At 45.6% G+C, this 17,232-nt stretch overlaps 1 protein-coding gene across 2 annotated transcripts in view; it reads right to left on the reverse strand.

Annotated features, from left to right (window-relative positions):
* Positions 1 to 17,232, reverse strand: part of NXPH1 (neurexophilin 1) — a 400,800-nt gene that overhangs the window by 275,906 nt on the left and 107,662 nt on the right. Inside the window, exon 1 of one of the 2 annotated variants that reach the window (XM_068549971.1) lies at positions 6,387 to 6,475. The exons of the other annotated variant lie outside the window; for it this stretch is intronic. Coding sequence (XP_068406072.1) covers positions 6,387 to 6,440 — 54 coding nt within the window. The 5' untranslated portion in view covers positions 6,441 to 6,475. Of the gene's footprint in view, positions 1 to 6,386; positions 6,476 to 17,232 lie in introns of those variants that run through there. 2 annotated transcript variants of the gene reach the window in all.

Genomic DNA, 17,232 nt, shown 5'->3' on the forward strand with positions numbered 1-17,232 from the left:
CCCCAGGCCCCAGCTCTGGGCGCCGCCTTGCCTTCCCGAGCCCCCGACCTGATGCCGAGGAACCTTCTATAACAGTGGGACCCCGAAAAGGGGAATTCTCTCCGCCCCACCCCCACCCACCCCCCGCCAGCCCCCACCTCCGAAGTAAACAAAACATACTAGGGAAAGCTGTTTACAGAGGAGGCAACCAGGTTTGGAGCCCGCAGCAGAAACGCGGCGAGCTCAGTAGAAGTTTAAACAACAGCCAGCAACCCGCCAGGGCAGACAGCAAACTTGGAAAATGCGCCAACGCGCTCCTGGGCGCGCGGAGGGGCTTGAAGAAGCCGCCAATACATATCATCTCAATAAAAAGCCGCTCTTGGAAAGCTGGCATAGTAATTGAGATGGGCGCTCTTTCCTGATCTCGGTTGGCATTTCCTCATCTCGTGCTGACAGAGCCAGCTCAGGAAATTGCCGGTAATATTCATCTGGGAAGCACTTTCATTAAAGGTAATTCATTCGACTTTCACAATAAATTGAGTGACATCCTTACGGCGGAACCTTTTTATCCTTGATTAAGTGCTTGCCAAGCTTTGGTTCCCACTTTATTGTCACATTCCTTCAAGCGGAGTCGTCAACCTGCCCATCGGCAGCAGAAAAATGTGCGCGCGCCGTGTTTACCGAGCTCCGGGAGGGGTTAGTGCTGACTTAGAGAAAAAGAGCTGGTCTGGAGCTTGAGTGGCGGGTAAATCAAGATCGCAACTTCCCGCAAACTGTCGGCAGGACTGGCTAGAAGAATGTAGGGGGAGGCGAGGGAGCAGACACGCCTTACCACCACCCAGCTGCTCCTGGAAGTCGCTGACCCGACGGCGCCCGGCAGGCTAACTCGCCTACTTCCCTCTATTAATTAAAACGGAGCGGACTGTTAAGGTCTTAGAATGAGATCTGAAAGCTCCTAAAGGTCGAGGTTGCTTTAAGAGAACTTACCTGAATCGAATCAAACCTAGGCATATTTTAAAAAAAGAAAGAAAGAGAGAAAGAGAGAAAGAGAGAAAGAGAGAAAGAAAGAAAGAAAGAAAGAAAGAAAGAAAGAAAGAAAGAAAGAAAGAAAGAAAGAAAGAAAGAAAGAAAGAAAGCGCTTCCTAGCTAGCCACTTGAGAGCAGGCAAACTTTCACAGCTTCCATCAGCTTTCTTTATGGGAGGAAGAGTGCAAGAAGAGGGTTATTCTTCATTCTCAGGATTCCCTTTTGACCCTTAATATCACTGCGGCGACAGTCAAACTCACTGAGAGCTCTTCAGACCCCGCAATTCCAAGCAAGGCTGACAAGTACCTAGGTATTTCAGAACTAGGCAAAACCGGGAAGGCATCCCTTTGCCAATGCGTGGCCTCTTCTCCCCCACCCCCTATAAAAATCAAAGAAGCCCAAGAGAGAAAATTGCTTATTTGAAAAAGCAATATCCAAATGCTTTCATCACTCAAATGCCCTTTTGAAAATATTGTCGTCGGTGGTTATTACCTGGACAATACTGTCAATTTCTGTAGTCTGCAGAAAATCTTCCCTCAGAAAAGTAGGACATTGGGCACCTATCTCAAAAAAATCAACCAATTTCCCTGCCACCTGATATATTTTTCACCCAGACAACACTTTCATTAAGGAGGAAATAGCCGCCAACAATTCAAAGCCAGATGGAAATCAACTTCACACAAAGAGGAGCCACGAACTTAATGGCTTTCTGGGGAAATACTGCTGAGAAAGTTGGAGCAATTCTAGTTCTCTCCTTCTAATACTGAAAGCTGTTTCCCCAAAACTGTCACTAGAAGGCCCCAGACCAGTATAATCCTCCTGGAAGTGAGTAGAAGTGCGACCCACCCAAGCGCTTTCCACACACCCAGAGAGCTGCTTTCCTGGTCAGTGGAGAGTTGACTATTTCAGGGAAATGCCTGGAGTAGTAGCAACTTCTCCTCTCACAGAGCCCTGGAATAGGTCTTGAGACTGATGAATTCTCATTCTGTGCTGCTGGGGCACAGGCTCCTTCAAAAATCTAGGTTTAATCCTTTATCTGGAAGGCTGATCTAGGGCACAAGAGTCAGGAAATTCAGTGGGATTGGGTAACTTATAGTACTGCCTCCAAGAACTGACCTTAACAGAGAACACTGAATCACTGCTGTGAGGTAGTTAATGTGCTTTTCTTTTCAGGAATAAGCTGAAATTAATTAAAATGTTCAGTGGTCAGCTGGCTTAATTTTCAAAGAATGGGAAGTACACATACCTAGTCCAAAGGATAGACATTGGTGATCTCTTTCCTGCTACTTTTCCCTTAGCTTCCACATTTCTTAACAGCTACCTTCATAATGAGTGGAATTCACCCAAACAGTCTGGCTTCTAACAGTGTAGAGGTAGTATTCCATGAATATATTAACCATGCTTTAATCTCTATTAAACAATTGGTATGGAATTCATACTTTCAGGATACCCTAAATTCAAGGCAATAGATGAATCAAAATGTTAAGCACAAGTTTTAGAAAGAACTTTCCATTTTTGCCCATATCGGTTAAAAAAGCGACTAGATTATTAGCAAATTAATTTCCTAGCAAAAAATGGTGGGAACTAAATTGGAGGACAAGGGGCCTCTTCTCAGAATAGACTGTGGATGTGTGACTTGATCACAGTAGCATCATGCAACCTCTCAGCAGAATATCTGGACTCAGTTTCTGAGTAACGTTTTTGTTAACATGCCCTGGGAGTGCTCATTTTACTTAATTCTTGACTCTGAAAATTGCCACAGGTAAGCCCCCAAGCAGGACACCTCTGCCTTCTGCTGGGAGGTGCCCTCCCTGTGTGCCCATGCCTGTCCTTCAGCTCATAACTCAGCTTAGGACCCTCATTTTTCCGATCCAGAAACCACATTTCCCTAGATTATCCAGTGTGTGCTTCAATTCTGTTAAAATGCTATTATCTGTTACCCCATTATATCATACTGAAAATATCCTGCAATCAGTCCAGAACTGACAGGAGAATAAAGATTGCAGGACTTTTTTATTTTTAACAAGTATTATTACACTATAAGTTCCTCTCCTGCTGAATTCAGAATTTTAAATCTGCAATTCAATAACATTCAGTAAACAGAAGATTTCCTTGTCTTTTTTTTTTTTTTTCCAATGATTTCCCACTCCCCTGCATTTATGGCTGGAGTTAGCCCTGTGGTGATTTTTGAGTATCCTAGCTAATATGCTTCAGGAGGTAACCTTGCAGACACATCTCTAATTAACTTTCCATTGCAGTATTAAAATAAGCTTCTAGTTTGAAACAGGACAGACCCATCTCTCAAAGCACAAAAAGACTCAAAATTCTCAAACTAGAACAGGCATTCAAAGAACCCTGGGCCAAGAAACATACTGTGAGAACATTCACCTAAATACAGGCTGGGAACTGTGGCTTAAATATGGAGCATTGATCTGCCGGATAGAGAGTTATTTTTCATTTTAAAAAAATATCTTCTCAAAACTGGGAGTATTTAAGGTATGTCTCTATAAGCAGAAGCCTAAATATTGTTGCATAGGAGATACCTAAACAAATCTGGATCCTGAAACATAATATGTGATTACTCCTTGGGAAATATAACTCGGATTCGAGGGGCTTAAAGAGAAAGGTGCACTGTGGTATCAGCTATGAGGCAATGTACAGAGTGCCCCTGTCACTTAACTTGCGGTGTGAGTCCATAAGGACAAAAAAATTATTCATTAAACTCCTCCCTGGATTGTGGCAATTCAAGGGGAAAAATAAAATAATGGTTCTGCCACCCCTGCCTTTTTGAAGTGTAACTTCAAGCATCTCCTGACAACCTGCAGGCATCTATTGCAGTTTCTTGCAAAGGTCTGGGATGTTTTGGGGTGCGGCTCCAAACAAATGATAAATTCAGTTACTGTTTCTGGTATTTAACAAAATAGATGGAGAAAGAAGCTTTGACCACTTCTTGGTCTGTCTCATTGCCCCAGAGACTTAATCAAGGGTTTCTACTTATTTACTTGCTGAAATCCAACCTGTCCTGACTGCCCAATTCACCCTTCTAAATTCATTTCCATGGTAAAAGTCAGCTTCTTGCTCCTCCAGGAAAACAGTTTGGGATTTTGCTGACAAATAACTGTGGGACTGCAATCCCTGGAAATACTGCCTTGGGTCACAGCCACCAGCCTTTTGTTTTTGTGGTGCGTGTGGTTTCTAATCCCCGACACACAAAACAACTTTAGATCGGAGAGAAAAAGAATGGACTTCTAAATCGCCTTCTCTATTTTATTGTTCACATTTTGTATTGTTTTGAGTGAAATTGGAAAAATTGTCTCCTTTCTCTGTATTGCCAAAAGGCATTCAGGTAATGAAGTCTGTAACTAAACGGTAATTGAATCAGCATAATTTTCACACTGAATGGTTTTCAAATGCTCCCAGTTTACAATTAAAGGAGAATTAATGCGCTTGTTGTTGAGAACGCAGCGCATTAGAATAAATCCAGCACTGTTGTTGTAATGAGTGGAAAACGGTTTAACTGCCAACAAACACATTTAAAATTTAACACAACGTATTGATTTCACTTCTACTTTTGACAGATTATTTTCCAGACTATCGAAATACTTGTTCCAAGCAATAACTGCACCACAGCCGCGAGCTTTTGCCGTGTGTGAGCACAGTTCAAGGACGTTAAGAACAGTCCTGAGGTTCAGGTCCTGCGTAAAGGTATGCAGAGGAGAGGGGCAGGAGGGTTTCCATGGTCAAGGGAATCTTTAATATTCTCCCTCTGTAGCTTTCACTTTGGGTCCCTCCCCCTTCTTTCAACAAACGATTTCTGTATTTCCTCTGGCCAAACTTTCTGCCCTGCTTCTCTAAGCTCTCAATGTCAGTGGGTCTACTGGACACAGGTGGGGGCAAGAATGATTGAAGATGAGAAATGGGAAGGACACTTTTTGCAGTGTGTCTGCGTTCTAGCCGGGGAAGGCACAGACTTCGGTAACGGAGTCACAAAGGCCGTTCTTTTGGATTGGCTGCCCGGGCTTTCACCTGTTTTTACCCGAAGGTGTCCTGTAGGCGAGGACACTGACGCGCAGCGCCCTCTGGCGTCCGCGGCTGCCATGGTCAGGCGATAAAGGTGCAAACACACGCAACACTGAGGGTTCTTGGATTCCAGCTGAAACCCGCTTACACACATACCCTTACATTCATATTCACACACACGTATACATACACATTCATTAGCATATACAGAGTTCACACAACTAGCAGCCCTGCAGTCACAGGCACCAGGGCAACAGCTGGGAAACGCTCGCAACTGCAGGGATGGCAACACTTTTGCTCCAAGGATTGTGGGTTCTGAAGCTCTTGGGCTTGAGACGGCACCGCTCACCCCATTCCCGTTTATTCAACCCATCATGCCGCCCCAGCGCTTCTTGCTTCTAGTCGGAACACATAGAGCCCTCAGCGCGCTCCTGCGGCCCAGGGGTACGTTATGGGGTTCTGTGCACTGAGCACAACTTCACCAGCAGGATAAGACTGTCCCTGGCCCTCCCTGGAGTCAGACCCGAGAAATTGAGCTCTGGGTCTTGGCTCCGCACGGTGCCCACAGCTACCAATCCACCGCCACCACAATAAAGTGCTTCCCTCAAAACCCCCCACCCCACCCCGGCCCACGCAAACCCCAGTTCTAACAGTGGGCAAAGTCCGGACCTCAGAAAACTCGGCACAAGGTCTGCCACTCCCTAATAAGGGGCTCAGCACTGGAACTGGGGTTTGGTTATTTGGTGGAAAGGAGAGATTGGGAGGAGAGGGAGGGGGAGCCTCTATATGTTTGCTGGAGCATCTCTGACCCAACTCCATCTGGACGCTTGTGGGGCTCCTAGATAGTTAAACTTGTCCTGTCTGAACCCTGCAAGTCGAACAAAGTTACCTGCACTTCTTTATGTGCCGCATCTCCAAACTGGGGGTTAGGTGGGTGGATTTACTTTCAAAGTCAGGGACCTGGGCAGATTCATTGCTTTCCATTCTCCACCTCCATTTCCTTTCGTTTAAAGTCTGGATGAACTAATGAGAGTTCCCTGTCTTCCACCCCTTCTCTTTGCCTTCTCTCCCCATAAAGCATCCCGTCCAGCTATCTCCTCGGTTTCTGGATGTCTAGGGCGCCCTAGACGCGGTTTAGAATCACTCGCAGGAGAGGGGGCACTGGAGCAGGAAACGAGGGTGGGAACCCCGGAAAATCCCACGGGGATCGGGAGACCAGTTTGCCAAAGTTGTTCCGACACCGTCGCTAGGAACGTCGCTCTCGCTGAACTGGCGGTCTCACCCTCCTCCCGCGCGCCCCCAGTTGCCTGGCCTTGCGACCAGGGTGTGATTGCGGGGGCGCGGGATTGGCAGCGACTTACCAAGTAGACGGTGGGCTGCAAGAGGAGAAGCACGTACCAGCACGTAGCCTGCATCCTCCCGCGTCTCAAACTTCCTCGGCGGTGCCTTCGCTGAGTCTTTGTTCCTTCAAAAACATAGATCCACCCGACATCCACTTTACAGAGCAAGGAGCGCTCTCAGCAGCCTAGATACAAATGAAATTAGACATCCCATGACCACGCGGGCAAGGTTAGGCTTGGCAACCAAGCGCGGAAAGGGGGTCGTGGCGGGAGGGATGGACCAAAAAAAAACCCGGAGGTGGGGGAGGCAGGAAAAATTGAAAAGCGAGCAAATCCAGCGCCTGAAACCCGCGAGCGCGCGTTCCGCAGGCAGGCGGGCAGGAGTGTTGGAGGATGAGGGGCTCCTTGCGCCCTACGCTGCTCGGGTGCGAGTTCCCGGGAGGTGGAGCCAGGAGGTGGCGGGGCACACAGAGCCGCGTGCAGGCTGGTTCCGAGCCCAAGCGTCTCTGGCAGCGAGACCTGCCCTAGTGTTTGATGGCCGGGAGGCTTGGACTAAAGGCGGTGGCTGGTTCTTCGCCAGCCCTGGCAGTGCTCACACACGTACACACCAGCAGAGAGAGGTGGAGAGAGAAAGAGAGAGGGAGAGCGAGCGACAGATATTGAGCGAGGGGGGCGCGGGAAGAGGAAGGGGTAGGTAGAGCTGACCAGGATTAGGTACCGGGTATCTCCACGCGTTTGGTGCGATGGGGGTGGGGAAAGTGAATGCAATTTGCATATAGGAAAGCCGGGTTCAATTCACCCATTCGAGCGCCCTGCACACACAGAGATACCACGCGCATACACACGTACTACTTTTTTCGAGAGAAGGGGCACAGCCAGTCGCTAACTTCTAGAGTGGAAGCCTGCCCGGGTCTGTGAGGGTCACCCCTCAGGCTCACTTTGTCTTCCAACCAGTGGCCTTCCCCGCTGCCCCTTCCTGCTGCCCCACTACCCCACCCCAAGGTGTCCCCCATATCGGGACTGTGGAGGCGGAGGGTACGTACCGCACAGGACTGGGGGCGAATCCGGGCAGGCAAGGACCGATCTGCGAAGGCTCCATGGAGGAGCTACTCGGGCCTGGCGTCTCCGGCGTCCCGGACATGCCCTCCCTGGCGCTTCACCTCCATGCTCGGGCGCGGACCGGTCCCGCTGCCTTGCCCAGCCTCGGCACAGTCCGCGTCCCAGTGCCCGGGTCGCGCTCAGGATTGGTTCCGCGGGAGCCTAGGCTTGGCACAGTTGGATTCACGGTGCAGGAAACTTAAGAGGCAAGAGAGGGAGGGGAAGTAGAGGGGAAAAGCGAGGAAGAGAGAAAGGGAGGGAGAAAGAGAGGGAGGGTGAGAAGCGAATGCGCCGGGCTACTGCACCGGACAGACCGGGACTGCCCGCGTTGGATCTGGGACGAGCGGTCCGAGGCTTGCTGATTCCCGAGGCTGCCGAAGGATGGTAGAAATGACTTAAGGGGAGGAGACTGGGCAAGTCCTCAGGACTTGAACTTGAGAGATAAGACACTGGCCTTTCGGAAGAAAACAGCCACACGGCAGGCGCAAGCAGTCCGAGTTTCAGAGGGAGGGGTGGGTGAGCAGAGCCCCGAGGATCCTGGCGCACCCAGCAGCTGTACCTCTACCGGCGGCACTGAGAAGCCCGAGAGCCACTCCGGAGCGGAGTCGCAGGCTCTATCCGTGGTCCTGCCCGGCCACTGGGGGACGCTCTGGAGTGCGCTGGGGTTCTCGGCGCCGGTGCCGTGGTGCTTTCTCCGTAGGTCCACCGCTCGGCTCGCCTACCTTCCTGACTCGGGCAATTACATCGGCACGTGGGCGAACGATTCCTCAGACACCAATTAATACCCCGTGTAAATGGATCCCGCTCCTAGGCTCTCGGCGGGCTGGGCCCGCAGGGAGAAGTGGCTCCTGCGGTGTCTCTGGTGGCCGCAGTGCACCCTTCCCAAGGGTCGTGAGGAGGACTGCGACCGCCAGAGGAGTGGCGGGAAGCGTAGTGGGGCGGTGCGTAGGGCGGAAACGGGCGCAGGAGGGTGCAGGTCTCCCCAGCCCGCCTTGGGCGCCTACGCGGGCGGACCTGTAGCTGGGAGGCCCGAGACCCGGGCGCTGCGGACCGCCAGCCATTCAGCGCGCGACAGCCGAGAGGACTGGGCGACCTTGCGCGCTCGACTCCTAGCCGTGGGCTGGGCAAGGCGGGGGTGCGGCCTGGGAGTGGAGGTGGGGTGATGGGGGATGCTTCCAGCCTTTGCCACCTCCCTCGCTCCTAAAACCTCTTCCTCAACCAGTATCTCCCAGTCTCCACCTCTTTGCTCTGAGTCTCACTGTCTCTGTTTTTCTCAATCTCTCCCTTGCTGTCTCTCTCACTCTCTTTTCTGTATCCTCTGTCTTTCTTGTACTCCATGCCTGTCCCTCGGCGTCTTTCTACCTCTTTCTGTGTCTCTCTCAGGATTTCTGACCCTCTCCGTCTCTGTATATCTGTGTCTCTATCTCACCCTCGCCATTCCCTCTCAGACCTTGTCCTTGTCTTCTCCCCTTTACCCTGTCCATCACACAACCCTCAGGCCAGCTTCACCCGTATCCGGTGAGATCCCGGGACCAGGCCCTCTCTGCCGGCGGGGAGGCCAGAATCTCCTGAACGGGTCCAGACTCAGTCCACAAGTCGGAGCGGACATTTTTCTTCCTCCTACCTCACCTGTTACCTCTCCAAGCCTGCCCTTCGCTAGTGCCTGGCCTGGAATTGTGCGCTCTGCGGGATGGCAATTCTATATAAGTGTTGGTTTGAAATTTATCTCAGGAGCCCCAGTTAGTGACCATCAAAATAGAACTGTGATTTTCAATGAGTCCTGGGGAGTCCTTTCCTCCAGCATGGCTATTGGACACCTCAGGCTCTAGTGTTTCTGCTCAGGTCAGTCGGGGCCCAGACACAATGTACCCTCTACACAAGAGGGTCTCCCCCAACCACAGGTTGAGTTCCCCGAGGGAAAGCTGGTAACCCCCACTCCCCAACAGAGCAGTGACAATCAGCAGAACCACCCTTTGCTAGAGCAAATGCAGAAGGAGCCTTGCTGAGACCTTGGCCTGGAATCAGACCTCCAATTTAGATCCCCACTGTGGGACATACCTGCCAGGCACTTCCAGGCCTACACGCTCCCTTCCAAGCTAAAAATAGCTCTTCAAAGAGCAAGCTCTTCTAATCTCCAAAGTCGTACTCTGCCTCTGTGACCTCCTGGAATTCATTGGGGCATATGCAGAGTAAAGCAGTGAAGCACATTTTCTAATTGGGACTCTGAAAATGCACTTTAGAAAAAAATACACATTTATATAGAGCATAGTTGCAATGTTATCTTGGCTATCTTCACTTCCCAGGTTTTTCACGCTCTTAAAAAGTTTCAAGAAGAAAAAAAAAAGTACCCATATCTGAGGCTGAGGGTCAAAGTAGGGCAAAGGAAGCTTTGTCTGATTCCACCCTTTGGGATTCAGCAAGCCACCCTAAAATTGATCCCCACTTGTACATTAGCTCCCAGCCCTCCACTGCTGGCACGTGGAGCTGGAGTGAAGGCTGCCCACAGTGCTGCCCTCTACCCACATGCCCAAGTTTGGTGCCCTCCGAGCTGAACTTGCATCTGACCCTTAGGGAAAAAGGAGAAAGAATCAGGCCAGCTTTGGGATAGAACAAGTTCTTTTTCTAAACCTTACTTCAAAAACATTCTCCCTCTAGGGCCATTTAGCCTTAAAAAATTACTGCTTGTGAAACAGAAAGACGATCAAGGACCTTAAAATCTCTGTCTGAATGGGACTGATTATTGAAGAAAAGCACCACAGGCACCTAGTAATGGGAACTGGTCTGACACTTTGTTCTATGACACAGGGTGCCAAAGAGCTTTTTATGGTAATGACCTGAGACCTTCTGCCCTGACATTCAACTCTCATGGATCCTACAAGACCCTTGGCCTGGGATATGAAACAACAGTGGATTGTCATTTTTGTCTCTTTGTAGGAGTCTTCATTTCCTGTAGTACTCAATCAGAAAAGGACACTAAGCCAAGTAACAATGAAAAACTTATTATTGTTTCTGCTAAACCTCTCCAATTTTAATAACGTAACGTTGGTGGAGTGGGGGTAGGGGAAAGAAGGATGGCTGCTTCACCTTCCTTCTTTCCTATCATTTGCTTTAAAAGAACTAAAAACATTAAGGGCACGATTCTCATACGTTCTTCTGTTTAAAGTAGTACGCTACTCTAAAATGCACTCTTAGAATTCATCCACAATCAGCCTTACCAGGATAGAACAAAAGTGTGATTATCTTTAAGAAGTATAGTACTCATGCCATTTTTTTCAGACTTTAGTCGTGTTGAGAATCCTTTCAGAAATCACTCTCTAAATTTTGTGTGATGCAATTTCATACTCATATAAATTTAGCATGAATTATAGCCACAGTAAAACACAGTCCTCTGCCCTTGGCTTTTCCCCAATCTACCTGATCCAATCTGAACTGAATATTATAAAGCAATAATATATGCTTATCTCCAAGAAATATATTTTTAAAAGAACTAAAATGGGCTGACCTCAAAAAGGAAACAGTGATACTAAACAAATTTCCTGATAACTAAAACCAGAACAAATTAAAATTAGAATTCATGTGAAATAAAATGATAATCCTGTTAACTGTAATTAGCTGTTTTGGTTGATTTGTTTCAGTTCATTTGTATGATTCTCTTTTTCTGAGTGGGAGAAGGAGGACAGGAGTTAAAAGTTTGAATTATCTTGGGGCTGGGAAGAAGCAAGAAAGAGATTAATTTTGAGTTCTACAAAACTCTGCCCTAAAATGAACCTGTCTTTAAAATGCATGAATACCATCATCTTTTACCCAAAATCCAAGTAAATATGTTGTTATGAAGCACCCAGCTGTGGTCTTGCTTAAGCTGCAGGCCAAATTAAATCACTTTGTACATAGTAAGTGCATTGTACCTATTTTTCCCCTAATAGTGCCAAAAACTTACAAAGCATGCATTATCTGTCTGCCTTGACCACAGTATAACCTGGTATTTACATGTGGTATGACCTTGGGAAAGTACCTGAAGATTCCCCTGACCTCAGAACCCTCCCCTATATAATGAGAAAGTAGGGTTAGATGATGTCTAAAGTGCCTTCCAGTTCTAAAATAACTTTATTTTGTTTTTGTATGATTAAATGTGAAGTCATCTCAGGTTTAAAAAATTTACTTCACAAATAACAATTTTATAATGTATTATGATTTTCAAAAATATTAATAATTTAAAAGAATATATTCTGTTCAGTGCATTTCAAAGATTTTAAGTCAAGCGTGCTTGTAGGTTTGAGTTCAAGGCCTTTTGGGGACATTCCTTCTCTGCCCCATCCTCATACCCTTTCTTCTAGGTCAAAGGTTGGCTCTATTGTATTAATTATATAATTTTTCATATAAATTGTTCTGCACATGTTTTTGATGTCATTGATTTATGAGACTCTACACTCAGAGTGGCATCTTTATTATACATATGAATATTTATTTAAAAGACCCAAAGCCATTTCCACTACTTTTGCAGAATTCTTGAATGTCACTCAGGACAATTAAGAACCCCCAGGCCCCGCCACACCCCAAGATATTTTGCTAGTGGAAGGAAGGAAGTATCATCTGCAAAGTGATTTGATATTTGAATGTAGTAGAACTTGGTTAATAACTACGAGGCATGTGTGCTAAATTACCTTTACAAGAATGCTTTAATAACAAGATCATTGGACTAGAGAGAAAAGATAGCCGACAAGCTCTGGAATTTAAAAATAAATAAATTTAAAGGGAATCAAAAAGCTTTACATAGAAGGCATTTTCTTTTTCTAGAGGTAATTTATATGCTCAGTCTTTGTAACCATATTTCATTTATTCTGCTAGGTGAGGACAGAAGGTTCTCAAAGGTAGGGTAGTTTTAATTATACTCACAGACTTTAAAAAGAAAATGAACACAACAAGAGAAATTGAAGAAAATCAGCGTTAAAAACGCGGTTGAGGGACTTCCCTGGTGGCGTAGTGCTTAAGAATCGCCTGCCAATGCAGGGGACACGGGTTCGAGCCCTGGTCCGGGAAGATCCCATATGCCGCGGAGCAACTAAGCCCGTGCACCACAACTATGGAGGCTACACTCTAGAGCCCGTGAGCCACAACTACTGAGCCCGTGTGCCACAACTACTGAAGCTCACGTGCCTAGAGCCCGTGCAACACAACAAAGAGTAGTCCCCACTCACCACAACTAGAGAAAGACCGAGTGCAGCAACGAAGACACAACGCAGCCAAAAATAAATAAATAAATAAATAAATAAATAAATAAATAAATAAATAGCTAAATTTAAAAAGGCAGTTGAATGTAAAAGATGGGAAGATTGGGGTCATCGTCCAAAAATCATAATTAAAAATTTTTAAAAATACTGTGACTAAGCAAACCTTCGCATTACAATCTAATTACAGAAATTCTTCATGGTGGTCCCTCCAAGGATTATTAATTGACGGTTCTCTAAAGCAGAATCATTAAAGATAAAAAACTTGGTAACCAGTGTTCTGTTAACAAAGTGAAATACAGTATATGCTTTCAGCCAGGAAGAACACTAGGACTCTGAACCACGTTGAAATGGAAGAAATTATGAGGAAAAAACTGCAAGCTCTGTGGTTACCTGAAAATCAGAAGCAAGTCTGAAAATGCATATTTCATCTCCATAATCTAAAGTATGTGGATATTTTGAAACATACATGTTTTTTCAGCTTTTATTCTGATTTGGCAATATAAAGACAGAACTTAAAAACAAGGTGATTTATACAGGCAGGGAACAAATGGCCCTGTCAGCCCTAAGATCCTAATGATAAGAATGTCTTGGATTAGACATCTTTTAAATAAGAGATATCACAGGGATGCAACAACTCTCTCAATTTCCCTTTTTAACATCAAATTAATGAAAACAACTACACCAGAATTTCACCATAATTAACTTCAAGGTTATGCCATAAAAATCACAAAATATTACATTTTTCTGCTTCCTCTGGCTCTAATAATAAAATGCTTTTGATAAAACTCAAAGCAAAATGGTCTAACATCAAATTTTGTATTAAACTGGTAGTAATTTCTCCAAGCTCCATAGATTTCAATAGGATAATAATGCCTACCATTTACTGAGTACCAGGGACCATACCCTGGGTTCTATTTACATTATCCACTGTTTCCCTAGTGACTCTGTGAGCGTCAATCTGCAATTTAGTTTTAAAAGGAAACCTCTCAGGTTAGATAAGATCTCCTTCTTCACACTGGTTCTCCATGGAGGCCAACTTAAAACAAATCTCAGCATCACTGGACCATTCATTCCCACCCCCTCCATCTCGTAAATCTCTTCTCTAGTCAGTACCACCATCCTCTCTGCAAATTTTTCAACTAACCCTCTAACCATTCCTTCTCAGATTATCTACATGCTGCTCATCTTCATATATTAAACACTCGTGCTTCTCAAGTCTCCATCAGTAACTCTCTTTGTCTCTTTTCACTCTGATTAGACAATTCTGCCTATTTCCACAGTTTTATTTTTTACTTAACACCCAATGACCAACAGGTTCATAAGTCCAGCTCTGATATTTTTCTTGACCCAACTATTCAATTGTCTGTATGTCCTAGAGATAGATGTCCTAGAGATACTTAGAATCAGCATGCCTAAAGCTGAACACATTATATCACTATGTTACATGCATATCCTGTTAGTTGGTGTGACAGATTCTGGAGTTCTCTACTTATAATATGATTAAGCCCATGCCCTTTGCCAAGTGACCTCTCATTGAAATGGAGGAATATACCTCCCCATATATGCAAATTTTCCTCTTTTTCTCTTCCCTTTCTTTTCCTTTCTTTCTTTCTTTCTTTCTTTCTTTCTTTCTTTCTTTCTCTCCTTACTTCCTAGGAAATCCATCTTTAGGATTCCTTTTAATCCTAATCAGAGCCTTCAAGAGGTATAGCATGTTCCTACCTGATCCTCTAGTCAGCAGAAGAATAGCAGACACCAGGTAAAAGCTGCATCCTTCAGCATGGGTCCTGAAATGAAAAAACACATGAAGCAGGACCAGAACCTGACCCGTGATCTGGATCACAGCCACAATAGCTGACTTGTAGCCCCGCAGATCCAAAAGTAAGACATAAATATTTGTTGTTTAATCATCAATATTTGGGGATTAGTTGTTTTACAGCATTATCATGGTCAAAGCTGATTAATTGGTGACACCACTACTTCACTGAAAACCTAAGAATTAGATGTCTTTGTGCCATCTTTTTGTTTCCTACACATCAAAAATAAAATACCAGCACCTCTCAGTTTTTCACCTAATTATCTCTCATATCTCTCCTCCCTTCTCTGTTTCTACTCCTGCTACTGACTCAGGTTCATATCATCAGTCATCTGGTCTATGGCAATGGCCTTCTAACTGGTCTCAGCCTTCTGAGTTTCTACCTCCATACAGATGCCCTCTTCCGTGCCACCATAAAGCTACAACAAAAATGTGTTCACATCACACACTTGTTTAAATCTTTTCACAACTTCCCACTGCTTATAGAATCAAGTCAAACTCCTTAGCTCAGCGCAGAACACTGCTTTTGAGCAGGCCTCTGTCCACGCATCCATCTCCACCTCCTGCCCCCTGGCCCCTGCTTGACTTCATACTTCACATTCATCAGTTACAGGATCCTTAGAACTTCTAAATACACAACTGTATGTCTCAACCTGGGGCCTCTGCACCTTCTTTCCTTTGCTTTGAATTCTCTCAATTCAACCCCTATATGAACTCTTAATCTTCCTATATACCTCTGTTCAGAGATCACCCTTCATCCTCTCCACTTTTCTCAGAGATCTGTGCACCAAAACATATTATTAATCATTTACACCATGCTGTTTAAATCTTCTCTACTGGACTGTGTCATTCACTTTTGTACCCCTTGCCTACCTTGAACTGGATTGAGCTGAGCTTTCAGCCACACTTGGAAAGCACAGTGTCCAGAAAACAGCCTAGTGTACCTCTTGCAAGAGAGCACATCAGAGGCTCTGGAATAGCAAGTCTTCATCCATGAAGTGCTCAAATATGCATAATTGGAAAAAGTTTCAGGCAAATCTCAGCCTGGTGAAATGAGTGAAAGGAATAGGACCAGAGTGGGAGGCTTAGGACCGAAGACAGAAGCTCCCTCACCCTAAACACCCTCTAACATTCTTCTCAGAACCAGGGGCTAATGAGAAATTTAGTCTGAATGGATTACTCTATGACTGACTCATTAACCCTTCTCATTTCCAGGGCCAAGCATGACATGGTACCCCAAAATCCCCAGATGTCCATAAATTCTAGTTTCATTCTGCATTAATACACCGCAAATCCTGTATCACATTTCAGTAGTATCAGACCCTGCCTTAACCCCTCCACCTTTAGCACCAGATAAATGAGAGAAGGGGAGTTAGAGAGAGGGGAGTTCAAGAAAGGAAAATGAACACCTTATCATAACTACCACCAGCTTTGGATCTGGTAAATGGGATTAACTAGACCCATAGGAAAATAGGACTCTTGGCTTTATGGCTCTGAGCTTCTGAATGAATCTGGCAGAAAGGAGAACTGTGAAGCCCGTGGTCAAGAAAATACACTAGCACTTTTTCCCATCACAGTTAAATTCCTGACATCATAGTCACCTGTGGCTCCTGCTTCATGATCTCTGAGGTCTCACTAAGCACCCCTGAATCATATTTCCATCCCTGCATTGATAGGGCTCTAAAGTAACCTGTAGCCTACATTTAACTGAATTCAATAGCCTTTCTCAATTTTTACATCATCAATTCTCCACAAAACCATCCTTCTCAGGTTTCTTTTCAGCCTCTCTGAGTGTTCCTTTTTGTCTCCTATGCTGGTTCCTCTGAGTAACTCTCCCCAAACTGTCAGTTTTCTAGTTTCAAGCCTCCCCTTTGAACCTAAACTACAGCCTAACATCTTCAGCAACCAGAGGGTATCGTCATTCAAATGTCCTACAGTTGTCTGACACTAAATGCACAAGAGTAAACTCACTAATACTCCCAACACGCCCCCAGCACACACACAGAGTCCTATTCACAGTTACCCTAATTACATTAATGACACCCAAGTTTTCTTTGCACACAGCCTTTAAACCTCAGAATTAGCTCTCACTGTTTTCGTGTATGTCTCATAGATCAGTCATGCACATTATCTCATCACGTCTTCCTTCAGAATATCTCTTTCACCCACCTCCTTACGACCACTCTAGATCAAGAGTGATCTAGATCTAGATCTAGGTCTTCATCATCTCATATCTGGACAGCCACCTTCTAAAATGTTTTCCCTGGCTATAGTCTTTCCCAAGTCCCATTAATCTCACTACTGTGAGCACCATAATGGTAGGGACTATGCCTTATTCACCTTTGTACTCCCAGCACCAAATATGGTGCCAAACACATAATAGATGCTTAATAAATATTTGCCTGATGCATGGATTAAATTCCTTATACCACCTCCAGATTCTTTCTTTTTTTTTTTTTTTTTAAGCTTTCCTTTTTTTAGTTAAATTTATTTATTTATTTACTTTTAAATCTGTTTTTGGCTGCGTTGGGTCTGCACTGCTGTGCGGGCTTCTCATTGCAGTGGCTTCTCTTGTTGCAGAGCATGGGCTCTAGGCCCGCGGGCTTTAGTAGTTGTGGCACACTGGCTTAGTTGCTCCGCGGCATGTGGGATCTTCCCGGACCAGGGCTCAAACCTGTGTCCCCTGCATTGGCAGGCGGATTCTTAACCACTGTGCCACCAGGGA

The sequence above is a fragment of the Eschrichtius robustus genome, chromosome 8 (assembly GCF_028021215.1).
Source record: "Eschrichtius robustus isolate mEscRob2 chromosome 8, mEscRob2.pri, whole genome shotgun sequence".
Taxonomy (NCBI): domain Eukaryota; kingdom Metazoa; phylum Chordata; class Mammalia; order Artiodactyla; family Eschrichtiidae; genus Eschrichtius; species Eschrichtius robustus.